The sequence below is a fragment of the Hyperoodon ampullatus genome, assembly GCF_949752795.1.
Source record: "Hyperoodon ampullatus genome assembly, chromosome: 3".
Classification (NCBI taxonomy): domain Eukaryota; kingdom Metazoa; phylum Chordata; class Mammalia; order Artiodactyla; family Ziphiidae; genus Hyperoodon; species Hyperoodon ampullatus.
This window is the reverse complement of record NC_136916.1, coordinates 145,379,521-145,395,549: the sequence shown is the minus strand read 5'-3', so window position 1 is coordinate 145,395,549 and position 16,029 is coordinate 145,379,521. Positions and strand designations below refer to the sequence as shown.

General features: G+C 36.3%; 1 protein-coding gene across 9 annotated transcripts in view; it reads right to left on the bottom strand.

Annotated features, from left to right (window-relative positions):
* The window catches only part of GPHN (gephyrin), a gene marked incomplete at both ends in the record, with an annotated part of 652,555 nt that overhangs the window by 70,848 nt on the left and 565,678 nt on the right, over positions 1-16,029 (bottom strand). For all 9 annotated transcript variants that reach the window (XM_079700388.1, XM_079700393.1, XM_079700386.1 and 6 more), the window contains 3 exons: positions 12,791-12,944; positions 14,011-14,069; positions 15,604-15,723. In XM_079700388.1, coding sequence (XP_079556514.1) covers positions 12,791-12,944; positions 14,011-14,069; positions 15,604-15,723 — 333 coding nt within the window. The remainder of the gene's footprint in view (positions 1-12,790; positions 12,945-14,010; positions 14,070-15,603; positions 15,724-16,029) is intronic.

Sequence of the window (16,029 nt, the reverse complement as noted above, 5' to 3'; positions counted from 1 at the left end):
GGTTCTTATTAGTCATCAATTTTATACACATCAGTGTATACATGTCAATCCCAATCGCCCAATTCATCCCACCCCCACCCCCACCCCCCGCTACTTTCCCCCCTTGGTGTCAATACGTTTCTTCTCTGCATCTGTGTCTCAACTTCTGCCCTGCAAACCTGTTCATCTGTACCATTCTTCCAGGTTCCACACACATGCGTTAATATACGATATTTGTTTTTCTCTTTCTGACTTACTTCACTCTGTATGACAGTCTCTAGATCCATCCACGTCTCAACAAATGACCTAATTTCGTTCCTTTTTATGTCTGAGTAATATTCCATTTATATATGTACCACATCTTCTTTATCCATTTGTCTGTCGATGGGCATTTAGGTTGCTTCCATGACCTGGCTATTGTAAATACTGCTGCAATGAACACTGGGGTGTATGTGTCTTTTTGAATTATGGTTTTCTCTGGGAATTGCTGGATCATACGGTAATTCTATTTTTAGTTTTTTAAGGAACCTCCATACTGGTCTCCACAGTGGCTGTATCAATTTACATTCCCACCAACAGTGCAAGAGGGTTCCCTTTTCTCCACACCCTCTCCAGCATTTGTTGCTAGTAAATTTTCTGATGATGCCCATTCTAACTGGTATGAGGTGATACCTCAGTAGTTTTGATTTGCATTTCTCTAATGATTAGTGATGTTGAGCAGCTTTTCATGTACTTCTTGGCCATCTGTATGTCTTCTTTGGAGAAATGTCTATTAGCTCTTCTGCCCATTCTTGGATTGGGTTTTTTTTTTTTAATATTGAGCTGCATGAGTTGTTTATATATTTTGGAGATTAATCCTTTGTCTGTTGATTCATTTGCAAATATTTTCTCCCATTCTGAGGGTTGTCTTTTCGTCTTGTTTATGGTTCCCTTTGCTGTGCAAAAGCTTTTAAGTTTCACTGGGTCCCATTTGTTTATTTTTGTTTTTATTTCCATTACTCTAGGATGTGGATCAAAAAAGATCTTGCTGTGATTTATGTCAGTGTTCTGCCTATGTTTTCCTCTAAGAGTTTTATAGTGTCCGGTCTTACATTTAGGTCTCTAACCCATTTTGAGTTTATTTTTGTGTATGGTGTTAGGGAGTGTTCTAATTTCATTCTTTTACCTGTAGCTGTCCAGTTTTCCCAGCACCACTTATTGAAGAGACTGTCTTTTCTCCATTGTATATCTTTGCCTCCTTTGTCATAGATTAGTTGACCATAGGTGAGTGGGTTTATCTCTGGGCTTTCAATCTTGTTCCATTGATCTATGTTTCTGTTTTTGTGCCAGTACCATATTGTCTTGATTACTGTAGCTTTCTAGTATAGTCTGAAGGCAGGGAGTCTGATTCCTCCAGCTCTGTTCTCAACCTTAGTTTTAAGGACTTTAGGCATATATAAGTGATATTTTCCCTGTTGACTGGCTTTTAGCTAATGAATTCATGGATTCATCTAATAATAAACTTGTACTTCTCCTGGCATAAGTTGGCTTCTGTTTTATCTTTCTTGCATTTATTTTTCTAGAAAGCATAGTTTCATCAAGGAGAATTTGGAATTGCAGTGGTCATTTTGGAGTACTTTTGACAAGACAATTATTCACTTGAAAGCACTTTTAGAACAAAGGGCAAATACAATTCGGAATATTCAATGATTATCACTTTTATTGTTATGCATTGCTTCAAAATGAAAGTTCAATAAAAATACAAAATATTTAAAAGTTTGCTAAACCCTGGATTGAGGAAATTCTCTGTCTTATTTGTCTAAAAGAGAAATCACTTAATTTATTTTAAGAGACCTCCCTCTTTGTTTCTGTTCTTCAGAGATTTAGTCCTACCTTGATGGAATAATCCTATTTAATCCTATCTTGATGATCTTGATGGAATTGTCAAAGGGCCTAAGACTGGTTGTAATAACTTACTTTCTCTCTTTTTAATGTATTGAAATGGGTTTGTCTGCATCTAAGACTTTTCTCCTCTTTGCAAAGGAAAGGTATTAGAATTTTATAGGTCAGTAACTATTACCATATCCATTGCAAACAGCTTCCTTATACATCCTTACTTTCTCCTTCTTTTGGAAAATGTAACTAATTAATTAATTCCATTAATTAATTATGGCCACACCTTAGAAATACCTAGATAGTCCAGACAAACAGACCCAACACAAAAAAAGGTGAGAAAAGTCAGATTATAAACTCTAATGGAGAATGGTCTTATTCTAAATGGCATTTAATTAAACTCTGAAAAAAAAAAGTTTTAATTGAGAGTTAAATTAATTGCCTTGGATGTAAGAAAGAAAAAGGAACATACAGAGCTTTTAAACATAATCTAAGCAGTCTTTAAGAATTTGGTTTATAAATACAGAGGTTTACAAATTGTATTAGAAAAAATTCATATTCTATTTCTATTATCATGATTCTGTACATGTTAGACTGATTTAATAATTTTAGTTTAAAAACTGTCCAGTGGGCTTCCCTGGTGGCGCAGTGGTTGAGAGTCCACCTGCCGATGCAGGGGACACGGGTTCGTGCCCTGGTCCGGGAAGATCCCACATGCCGTGGAGCGGCTGGGCCCATGAGCCATGGCCGCTAGGTCTGTGCGTCCGGAGCCTGTGCTCCACAACGGGAGAGGCCACAACGGTGAGAGGCCCGTGTACCGCAAAAAAAAAAAACCAACAAAAAAAACTGTCCTGTGTTTTTTTCCTAACTTTACCACCATGTAAGAAAGTTATACTAGTATAATATTCTAGTTATGTAAGCCTTGGGTCTCTCTGCCTTTTTTTTCTATTCTTAAAGACTCTTATTTAAAAAAATTTTTTTAAAATAATTTTTATTGGAGTATAGTTGATTTACAACCTTGTGTTAGTTTCTGTTGTACAGCAAAGTAAATCAGTTATACATACACATATATAAAAAATCTTAATAGGTTTTTTTTTTTTTGGCCGTGCCACACAACTTGTGGGATCCTAGTTCCCTGACCAGGGATCAAACCTGGGCCCCGGAAGTGGAAGTGTGGAGACCTAACCACTGGATTGCCAGGGAATTCCCTATTTTCTTATTAAAAAAATCCTAATTTGAACCTTCTAAATTGTGTTCATCTAAATATGGGGATGATGATATGGAATGTCTCTGTGAAAAGAGACTGATGAGGTTCAAGACACGCTACCCCAAAATATGGCATTTGGCATAGTGAATATTTTAAGCTGAAGGAATTTGAGAAATAGTACATGCAGGAAGGACTTTCTGACTTTCCCCTGAAGCATGTCAAAAAACTCTTATGTTAGTGCTCTCCCTATGCCCAGAGGAAAGGAGCATCCTTATCTCTGAAGGTGAAGGGACAGAGAGAGGAATCTGAAGGAAGAGGCCTTGCTAAGTTTCCCCCAGTTTACTACACTCTCCTCATGACTTCTGTCCTTTCATATTTCTCCACAACTTTCCATTCTTCATCAAAACTAATTAAAAAAATGCTCAGGTTTAACTGATTCTTCAGGTTTTCATTTTTTTAAAATGAAGGCTCTCATGTTACATAAAACTTACATTAAATTAATGCTGTGGTTTTCTCTTATTAATCTGTCTTTTGTTACAGAGGTAATAAAATTCAGAGCTTGAGAAATTAGAAAAGTAGAGGAAAAAATATTTTTCCTCCCTTACAAGATGAATTCTTATAATGCTTCTATTAAATCATGACTTTACAAGAAATTAAATTTTAATTGCCAGATCCTTAGTTAACCCTAAGATCTTAAACTAATATTATTTTGATTGACTGATCAATAATCTTGGATATGTGGACACTATAATGTTTAATATACCAGTACTTGACATAGAGAATGGACTTGAGGACATGGGGAGGGAGAGGGGTAAGCTAGGAAGAAGTGAGAGAGTGGCATGTGCATATATACACTACCAAATGTAAAATAGATAGCTAGTGGGAAGCAGCCGCATAGCACAGGGAGATCAGCTCGGTGCTTTGTGTCCACCTAGAGGGGTGGGATAGGGAGGGTGGGAGGGAGTCGTAAGAGGGAGGAGATATGGGGCTATATGTATATGTATAGCTGATTCACTTTGTTATAAAGCAGAAACTAACACACCAATGTAAAGTAATTATACTCCAATAAAGATGTTAAAAAATATATACCAGTGTTTTTATTAAGTACATCATTAACAGGTTAAAGTAACCATCATTAACAGGGTAGAAAGGATATATGAAGATAGAGGAATGCTTGTGCAAGGTAATGATTATGTTTTATTTATTAGGAAAAAACAGAACAATATTTTTCTTAAAGTAAAAATTACTGATTGTGCCAAAATATAAAGGAAGACAGTAAAAAATAAATTTAGGAGTATTATTCAGTAAAGTATAGAAGGTCTGAAGGGAAATGACTTATTGCTTGGCAGTAATAACTACAAATAATGAATATACAGAAAGAATAATATGTATTAAAAACACTGACAAAGTTGGCTACATGACATGGGCTTATTCATAAGGAAAAAAGGTCTATGGATCTTTTATTGTAAATTGTTACTAGAATTTGGGTTTTCTTTTTGTTAAAAATGGCTAAGTTATTTTGTGTTCAGATAACAAAGGTCCCTTTTTATAACCAAAATATTCTGTTAACTCTCTGGTTTATGGCACATTCTTAAATCATTTTCATCAAAAGCTTCTAAAAATAATGGTTACTTATTGTTGATTAAAAATATTGTCTGTAAATATTTATTGTCGTTATTTATGACATATTAATATCTTGTTTCTTCTGACAACTCTTCTTGGTTTTGGCTTTCCCAAATTTGGAATAAATCTGTTGTCTTTTATACTTTTTAAGCAATTTTTGAGTTTACTGGATGGCTACTACATAATACAAAGATTTGCTCCTTTCTTCTTGTAAAGGGAACCATGCTAAAATATTTGACATATTTTCATGTACAGGTTTGGAAGTCTAGAATCATGGCTTTGAAGTACCTTGCAAACTTTGGTAATATATTTGTCCTAATGTTTGTCTGTATGGCAGCGGCTGAATATATAAACTCTAGAGCCTTAAATGTTGCTGCACATTTGCTGTAAGCTATATGGTTCAACAAATTATCATGAAATAAAGAGTACACAAAGGCATGGTGCATGTAGAGATCAAAAAAACTACCTCAGAAAACCTAATACACAATCATAGCCCATCAAAAAGTGGTACCAATCTGGATTGATCACATCTCAAAGATAATGAGCTAATTTAGGCTGAAAGTGACCAGAAGTGGGGTCGCTGAGAAATGAAATTGAAATCAGAATTGGCAAAAGTGTACTATGACTTTTAATACAGATAAATTGTGCCAAACCATAATACAGAGCACAAACTGTCTTAGCTGAGATTGTTTTTTAACACCAGCTCATTCAGAACCACATGTTCTAAGATCATGAACAAAGTGATTTAATAGTAACTCCACATAGATTCGTATGTTCCAAAGATAAGGCTACTGACTGTCCAGTTCCAGCAACTTGCCTAGATTAAAAATTCTAATGAGTCCTACCCAGGGCTCCGGTGGTCTTTGTATGGGGGTTTTGACATTTCTGTTGCTCAGGAGCACACATCTACTGAAAATGATCTTTCTCAAACATCAATCTTATGACTTTCTCCTCCTCAACTATACTCAGCACTGTCTCCCAGTCTGCCAATCCGTGGTCATTTTTTACATTGTTAAAAACTATACTGAAGGCTCAAGACTCACCTCCTTTAAGAAACCTTATAAAGGAAGAAAATTCTGACGCATGCTACAACATGGTTGAAACTTGAGGATATTTTGCTAAGTGAAATAAGGCAGACACAAAAAGACAAATTCTATATGATGACACTCATATGAGGTACTGAGAGTAACCAAATTCATATAGATAGAAAGTAGAATGGTGGTTGCCACGGGCTGTGGGAGGGAGGAAATCGGGAGCTGTGTTTAATGAGTATAGAATTTCAGTTTTGCAAGATAAAAACTGTTCTGGAGATTGGTTGCACAACAATGTGAATGTACTTAAAACTACTGAAGTATACACTTAAAAATAGTTAAGATGATAAATTTTTTGTTATGTGTATTCTACTGTAATTAAAAATGAAAAAAATTAAATGTCACTGATGACCTTGGCAATAACAGTTTCAGGGAATAGTGATGCCTTTAAAAAAGAGGCAAATCAGGAAGGAAGTATTCCACTCTTCCTGGTAGGAAGGGAAAGATGGTGAGTGAGATTACGTAATGGTGGAACATCAGGTGGAAATATCCAGAGGAAGTTGTAAATGAAGGCTTGATTTTACAAAAGAGGTTAAGTTTAGGGCTACAGATATGGGAAGTTACCTGCATATATTTGACATGAGAGGAAAACTCTAAGGGAGAATTTAGAGAGAGTGGAAGACACAGCAAAGAACAGCATCCTAGGGGAATATTCCAATTAGGGAATGGGATCAAGATAAGGAATGATGAGGAAAAAAAGTAGTAGTTGGCAGGGCATCAAGAGAGAACAATCATGGAACACCAGGAAAGAGACAGTTTCAAGGTGGTGGGTGAGGAATGCCACTGATGTCAAATGATATAGACAGGTTAAGGAAGAAAAATATCAGAGCAGGTTTTAGAGGTTAGGAGGTGAATAGTATACTCAGGAAAGCAGTTTGTGTACTAATAGGGGGCAATAATGAGATTTGGGAGTTTGAGGAGAAAGTGCAGAGTGAGGAAGGAAAGGCAGCATGTGCAGACCTCTCTTTCAACAAAGCTGGTAGTGGATAGGAGGTGAAAATGCAGTAGCTCAAGGAGGCAAGAAGGTGTTTAAATATAGGTTCTCTTCTGATAGCGGTAATCTTTGTCTTTTTGGATGTGGAAGGAGGATGAGCCACTAGAGAGGAAATAATCAGAGAACACAGAAGACATAGGAAGTAATTTAGAAATCAAAGTTCTGAGGAAGGTGAGAAAAAGTGGGTCTAAAGGTAGAAGTGGAGGAATTGTTCTTAGAAGGAAGTACCTTTTCCTTTTAGATTGGAAGAAAGGAGGATAGCTAAAGGAATGGGGACATTTTTGAGGTAATGAGACGGGAAGAAGAGGGAGATCTCATTTAGTTCAGTTTGACAAATATATTTATTTTTTACCTTCACTTTTTTCCCATAAAGGTGGTTAGGTCATCTGCCAAGAGTACAAAGTAGGGCTGCTACTGAGGTTTAAAGAGGGTATAGAGTGTATGAATGAAGTATCATACTGGAACTGGAAAAATGTACTAGAAAATCAACAAAACAGTTACATCAGAATTACTGAACAACTTTAAGTGCCAGGTTGCCATTAAATGGCAGTAATTTGTAGTTGTTCAGGTAATCATAGTTCTATGAATTTTTTCAGTAATGTTTTTCTGCTTGGGAGCAAAAATGGAGAAAGTGGAGAATGGAGTCATTCACTTTGGGTATTACCACAGTAAGCAAAGGAATAGATTAAAGGAGTGAAGCTATCTGAAGTGTTAGTGAGGGCAACTTTAAAGTGGTGAGTCATAGTCCTTAATCTGGACAAGAAGTATAGTGTGGCTAGAAGAAAGTAATAGACTATCTAACCTGATAGGTTTCAGAGATTGCCATTAAAAAGCTGGGGAAATGAAATTTAAGGAAGTGGGAAGCATTGTGGAATAGTGGAAAAAAGTCACTACAGCCAAAAGATTTAGGTGTGAAACCAGGCTTCATCACTTACACAACATATATAATGTTGGGTAAGTTGCTTTGTTTTTGAGCTTCAATTTTCTCTTATGTAAAAAGAAGGATAATAATATTAACCTCATAGTGTTGCTTTAATTATAAAGCACATAGTGGTACTGGTCATAGCAGACACTCAACTTCTTATTCCTTCTCTTATTAGTGGGGACAAAGATTTTAAAGATTCAACTTTTATAATAACAGCTGCTTGTGGCAGCTCCCAAAGAACAGTATATGGAAATTTTAGACAGACTTTATATATCTAAAGTTTAAACTTGTTTGTACAGACATCTGTTATTGAGAGTGGCCAAGAGATTTACAAAAGACAGAATAAAATAAGGAGAGGCATAGTGGAGATAAATACACGTAGTTCTGTGTATGTGTGTGTTCGTGAGAGAGAGAGAGAGAGGAAGGGAGAGAGGGAGAGACAGGGAAGGAGAGGGTAGGAAGAATGAGAATGAATAGAAATGAATGAATAAGTTATGGAATATGGCAGAAGGTGACTGAAACTAGAAGAAAACTCACCATCTATGGAAGGAATATTTATTGCTAGTAGTAACTAGATAACAAGCATACAATCTTGACTTCCTGAAGCTAATGGCAGCTGGCTGACTGATGTCCAGTTTAAAGACCTAAAAGTCACCATCTACAGTTTCAAGGGAAATAATATATTTTATGGAATGGAGTTCATCTTGACTTTTCACTTTCTCTTATCTTCTACCTTGAATTCACTGGCAAATCCTGTTTGTTGATTTTACCTTCAAAATGTATCCTGGATCTGATTACTTCTCAACATCTTCACTACCAATCTGGTCCAAATCTCTTGCTGGAGTATTGCATATCCTTTTCTTTTTAAAATTTTTAAATTTATTTTAATTTTAATTTAATTTTGTGTGTGTGTGTGTGTGTGTGGCAATTTTATCATCATTGGTAATACAGTAGTGAACAAACAATACAAGCTTCAAAGAGGTACAGACAGTAACCACTGAATATCCCTTTAACTGGCCTCCCGGCTTTTCACTTTTTCTCTCCCATATGCTAAGCCATACATATAGAAGCCAGAGTGATCATTTAAAAATTTAAGACATTTTATATTCCATGCTATGTTTCGCTTCCTCAAAACTGTCCATTTAGAATAAAATGATCTTGTTTCTGTTACCTCTCCAACCTCATCTCCTTTTACTTTTCTCCTTTCCCTCTATACTTCAGCTACATTGGCCTCCCTGCTGTTCCTCAAACTTGATAAGCATGTACTCCAGGGCTTTAGTGTTTTTTGTCCCCTCTGCTTGAAGCACAGTTCTGCTCACGAGGCATATACCCTCAATGCCTTCAGATGTCCACTCTAATTTCCCCTCATCAGTGTGGCCTGATTAGCCTTTGTAAAACAGAGGACTCTACCTGTCTACCAGTCAGGTCCGGGATGAGAAAACCAAAACTCCTCTAGGTATTTCAAATGAAGGGGGTAGGAGAAAGAGGATTTAATGCATGGGATTGGTTACAAATGTGTTGGCAGAGTTGGAGAAACAAAAGAAGAAACGTGTATTACTAAAGATCAGTAACTGCAGTCACCATCGTCCCCAGGGCTGTTGGAGGAAAGTGATGTTACTGAGTTGAGGAGATATACTCCTGCTACCTTCTTTCCACCTTCTAATACCATGTTAATGCATCTCAATGGCAAAACCTAACTGGACCACAGCTGGAAAGAGAGTCTGGGAAACTGTTTTCAGACTTCCAGCTTTATTGTATAGGGGAGAGAACAAAAGGGCTGATGTGGAATAAGTTTCAATAGATAATACCTGGCATATACCTCTTCTGCTAGCATTCTTTATTATTTCACTCGGCTTTTTAAAAATTCAAATCATTTACCACTATATGTTTGTTTATTGACTACCTGCCCCCCCGCCCCCATCAGAATATAAATTCTGTAAGAGCAGGGGCTTTGTCTGTCCTGCTTGCTGCTGTATCTCCAGTAGTCAGAACACTGCCTGACATCAGTATGGTAGCATACTAAAAGGGGAGGGGTTGTGAGAGAAGACTGCCTCAGTGGAAAGGAGTATTTTATCACTGACATTGTTTAGGATTGCCAGTGCATGGTGATAATAAAGAACAGAATGACTTGTAGTTAGTTTTATTACTGTTTTCGAATTTTCTGCAGACATTCTGCAGTGCATTCTTTTATGTGAGGGTAAAGCCTTAATAAAACCCTTTCTCCATCTCTAAGGACAAATTTGAACTTGGGTTAACTTTCTAGCTCAGTTCCTCTGGAATTTGATAAAGAAAAATGTCAGCTTGTTAGTAGACAACACTTCTTATGGTAAAATGGTCTCTGATTAGTAACTTACATATGGAATGGAAGAAATTACAAATGAACTATAAATCCCTAGTGGAAAGCCAAGCTTTGGGCTTCCACAAATGTGGTGACACTTGAAGCTGGGCATATCTAGGGACTCTGGAAGTTGCCTAAGATTGTTATAAGAAATATTGATTCCTATGTAGGAGATGGTGCTTCTAAGTTGCTGGCTCCCATACTCTCCTAGTAGAATTCTTGTTCCCTTGCACTTAAATGTCACTTGAAGAACAAAGAGAACAGCTGTTGGATGGCTGTGGGAACTGCTAAGATGACTGGTCCCACTGAAGAAAGCATGATGCTCCCCTGCTGGATGCTGAGTTTCCTGTTCAATATCTTTCTAAGTAAACTGGTTCAAGGTACAGTATATTCATATCTTGTTAAGTCTGATGTTTAGTTAAGAGAACCTCTGGTGAGCATTCCAGGATGTAACAGATGCTTAATAAATATATATTGAACAAATACATGAGGTTGGAAATGTATGACCACAATTAAGTAATTATTGAATGGTATTACCTAAATTTTAACCTGCATAGTTTGTCAAAATCAACAAATGTCTACAACAGCTGGTCTGTGTTAGTTATTGTTTACAACTCTACCTTCCCAATTCTAAAAGAATTCCTTCATCCTGAATAAGATCATGTAGTCACAAAATGCAGAGCAAGCTTTAAATACAGTATACATAGACATCTTGTATGACATTCTTTGGGTTGGCTAAGGCTACTGTTCTGCTTACCAATATACCACACTGGATTCAAGAGGTGGCGTATGTGAAGCCATACATATCAGGGGAAATCAGAACTAATACTTAAGGGGAGCTTGTGCTGTGACTCAATAAATTATAGACTTGTCACATTCATAGACAAATGTAATTTCTTTTGGCCTCTCTGAAATAAATGAATACTTTTTTTTCCTTATTATTTTCTGGCTATCTGAGGATCTCAAGCCTCAGGAGAGATACTATGCATTATTTATCACTTTTATCTCTAGTTTCCTGTATAGTGTCTGGCATAGAGGTATTCAACAAACATTTGTTGAACTAAACTATATGGTGATAGAGAGTCATAATAATAGCTAACTTTGGATGGGAGTAGGGAGGAATGTCAAACTACATGGAACCAGAGATCATGGGACTTAGAAGCATTATTCCCTTGGAAAACCATGTTAAGTACAGCAGGCCAGAAAACGTAGGGGAATCTGTCAAAGCTTCTCTAAGGACAATCAAATCTATGGGGGCAGGGAACTAGGACTACAAAATCTTCTTTAGATTCCACCATGTATGTACTATCTCTATTCTCACCCCGTCACTTTTCCCTACTACTAGTAAATAGTTTTAATAAAGGGTATAAAAGATAGCTTAAAAAATACTACCAATGTACTCTGGGGGATAACTGAGAATATTAATACAGACCTACAAAGTCATTAGGAAGAACACAATAAATGTAGCTTAAACAAAGTTGCCTAATAACTAGTTGTCTATTAGTTTGCTCATTCTACTTAGCTTTCCTAAACCCCATGAAGTCACTTAGATGCACAAAGCATATAAATAAATCTCAAATAAGAATAGATCATTAAGTCAACCAGTTTAACAGAAATTTCTTTCTGATGCTAAACACAGTGTCAGTTCGTCCTAGGGATATTAGAATCATCATTTTGTAGATCAATTAAAAAGAATGTTTATTTTGGGTCAGTCAATAGTTTTTGGGAATGACTAGTACACCTATACTGGGAAGTAAGCAAATCTAGAATTCTGATTTACCTCTCCATTAGCAAAACAAAACATTCTTTTCTTTTGCCCTTTCCAAAAGAACTATAAGGGTAATAGACCCTTGAAAACGTCCATCTCCAAGACTCTAGGAAATTAAAAATAATCGTAGCAAATGGCTTATTTTCAGAACAAAGTTAGAGGTTAAAGGAGAAAAAAAACCCGAAATCCTGTTAATCTGTTTAAAAATAGTATAAGATCTAAAGGAATTCCTTAAAAAAACCTCAATAGTTTGATTCTGCTTTTAGGCTTTGAATTTCCAGCAGATTCACTTTTCAATATTCCCAGTTTGACCTTACAGCTTCCAACTGAAGTTTTGTATAACTTAAGCAAACAGGGAACAGGAAGATTTTCAAGAGTTCTCATAAAAAGACTTACTAAATTCCCCTTCCTAAATCAGGGCTGAAATGACATTTTGACACATTCTGAATAGCATGCTACTAGAGATGCTATCTTTAGAGGAACCACCCCCCCCGAATTTCAAATCCTTCCTGGTAATTAAACATCACATGGAATGTTTAGCAAGAAAAGGGGCTAGCCATGGTGTCGCAGTTCGTTGAATTATTTCCCACACAGAGGTGGCCCATCATCTCAGCAGCAGGGTATGCACAATTGATTGTCCCAACAGCCTAAGTACTGGGTTTGCACAGTTGAATATCTACAGCTAGCAGTCAACATTTTTGTTTATATGTACTGAGTGTGTGGAAGGCCATTGGTTGTAATATTTCATTTTAGTAAATGGAAGGGAACATTTCTTGATATGTAATTTCTAGTTCTTCCTTTTCATTTTCTGTACTTGAACTATCCTGAGGCCAATTTATTATTTCCTTGTTATAGAAATGTGGTAAGATCTATAATCCTTAATGTTCTATTTATAACACAGAACACAGAATGTCAGAAATGCTTTCATCTGAAAGCCCCACTACCCACCATCTTTCCCCTGCTGTCATCCCCCCCCCCTTTTTTTTTCCTTACCTCATTCCCTGTTGACATGACTGCAACCACTGGAAACTTATTAACTTCAACCTCTGTGACACCTACAGTTGCCAGAAGACCAATCTCTGAGGGGCCCATGTGGGTTCCTTTGGCCAAAACACATTCCCCTCTTTTAATGTCATGGCCAATGGGTCTGAAAGTCAAAGCAGAATCATAAACAGTATGACTAAGAACAATATCTTCTCAACTCAGAGGAAACTTTAGGGTTAAAGAAGGAGGACACGCAAGGGGGAAAAAGTCAAGAGATGAGGCAGGACCAGATTACTAAAACAAAGAGATTCTAAAAACTCTATGCTTTTTTGATTAAAAAAATTAAATCACATAACAGAAGACAGAAATAGATTTGTATCTATTGCTGTTAAACAGGAATATGTTACTTCATGTTTGAAAGTTATTTTATAAATTGTTTTGTATCACATTACAGTCCAAAACACCAATTGCAATCTTTCTTTGATGTAAGGCAAGCATTTATATGAAAATATCTAATGCCATGTCCATAGCTTGTTAGCTTTGTGGTGAGGAGAATAATGCTAATGAGGTTACAGTCATGGAGATAATTTCCATTTAGACCACTTAGGTTGGTCCAGTTCTGTGGCTGTAGAGGTCCATTCACTCTTGGCCTGCCACCACAGGAACTGGAGAAGTGTAGCTTTGTTACAAAATGTTGAGCAAATTAGTATTAATAGAATCAGGGAAAACATATTCAATTGTAAGAAAAATCATTTGACATATATATACTACTTATGGTAAGACAGTAGTCTCATCTTTGTATATAAACAGTAGTACATTATTCCATTATTATTGGCAGTCAATAGAGGAGGGGCTTTCAGCTAATTATATAAATACTCAACTCTGAAAGTATCTGTGTTAATATCAAATTCTGGATTACCAAGGGGTAGGGATGGGTAATTCTGGATTATCTAGGAGGAGGATTAACTGTGGATTATGTAGGCTCATGACTTTGCCTCCTTCTCATGTTGCTTTTGAATATTGCATTTGCCTTTACCAACTTTACAAAAAAGTAGGGAGGGCAGACATGGGATATAGAATTCAGAAAATTCATTTTGCTACTTGTTAAAAGCCCTGAAAGCTAATGGTTAACTGACTGAGCTGTGAATTTATAATAGCCATGCTCTCCTGAGTTCATGATCATGGCAGAAACAAAAGTTGGCTATACATTCTATATGTTATGAACTTACCTGATATCTTGGCCTGGCCGAGCTTGTACCAGAATTCGTACTTCAAGCTCCTCAGTGCCCTATAATAAGAGCAAATCATGTAATTTCAAACAGAACAATCTAACTGAATTTTGATCAATAGAATTTAGCTACTCAGATGCTTTCATCATCAGATAGGCCCAGAATATATAAAAATATAGAGGAACAGAAAAGCCTTTGCTAAACCCTTTGAACATGATGAATTTCTACCACAGGTTCCTGAAAAATCAGGTTTGATGCCAAGGAATGAATGAATGAATGAATAAATAAACAAACATTTTCACTGATTCTCATGCTTTTAAAAAATGTACCAGTTCAAATACTGACTCTTACTTTGTAAGCAGCATTCTTAAGGAAAAAAAAAAAAAAAAGATGGTTACCCTAATAGATACAGTGAATGTGCATGGAGATAACCTGTCTTTTCTAAATCATGGGTTCAATACTATGCCAAGGTTCCTTGCATATATACCTGCAAGTATTTCTGAAATACCTGCAGAAATTTCAGTGAAGGACTTATAATTTATCTGGTAGTAGATTTCTATAAATTAATGGTGATCATTATTTTTACATTTATGGACTGTGAATAACATTGTGACACTGGAACTGTGTCTTGTCATCCGGCAGAGTCTGTGGAGGCATGTGTTCTGGATTTCAATGCTCTGCTGGCTTCACTGATGCCAATAAATCTGTTGGACAGTTTTAACAGCAGGGCAATGTGATCTGTGTGCCAAGAGTTGAATTTTATAAGACTTACTTGTGGGAAGGTGATTAAAGAGAAAATCCCCAAATCAAGAAAAGAGGGTGTGTCTCAGCATGGCCAAATTTTACTATATACCCAGCTGAGGAGAATATATATTTGTTATTAATTCTAACTTTAAAAATACAAGATATCTTAAGCTTCTCAAAACAAGTAAGATAGCCAGTCATTAAAACCTCAGTTGAAATTATTCTTTTATTAGTGACTGATCCTCTGGTTTCAATAATTGCCACTAGTTTCAGTGAGATAAAGGCCTGCTTAGAACAGAGTCTTTTATTTTAGGCAATAGAGGGGGAACTGACATAAATTTAATGTTTCCAGACTGTAATTTGGCGGCACAGATTTTCCTGAATTATAGAAAACCAGAGCTGAAAGGGCCATTTGGTTTAAATGCTTGGCTTAGTGTAATATTCAAGAACTTGCCCAAGTGTTCTTTGTTAAATTCTTCTCTATTAAAATCTCCTTCACATTTTATCAGAAGCTAGTCTTGATGAACAAATTTCTCAGCTAGATGGTAAGTCAACAGTTAATATCTCTGCTCCTCTATCTTGAGGTAGTTTCTTTCCTTGCTTGCATATGAAATTTCTTGGCTCAAATGTGGCTCAATTCTGCTGTAATCACAGTAATGATCATAAAAACATCTACTATAACAAAAGGTTTTCAAGCCAAGGCAGTTCCTTATTTACTATACACTACAATGTAAGGTTCTAACATAACCAAAAAAATTGGGCTAATCTCATAAACACTGCAGAAAATAGGCATGACTTATAATACTGCCATAGGAATGAATGGAGCCATAAGACCTGGTAATGACATACATCATCAGATTCCCTGATCAGTTCAGTATCTTCTACTTGTACTACTGCATCAGCACCACAGGGGATTGGAGCACCTGTTGTAACCCGCATGACTTGTCCTGGCATTACTGTCTGAGTCGGCTGGAAATACAAACATGCAAGAAAGAGTCGATTTACTTTACTGCTGCAAAGGAAAAGTCTGCAGGAGATGTGACAGTTTTTGAAACAAACCATAAAAGGAAAATTTTACAGTCTTATTCATTTTGGGAAAATGTAATAAAAGTCACAAACAAATATACTTACACCAAAGAGGCTTTCATTTGACTTAAGTAATGACTTAATTAGATGTCTTTCTTGGTGCCCTGCTTTCCTTTTGAAGAACTACCACTTATATTTGCCACTACTGTCTCTCACTCAATGTGAATTTTCTTAATATATTTAAAGTGA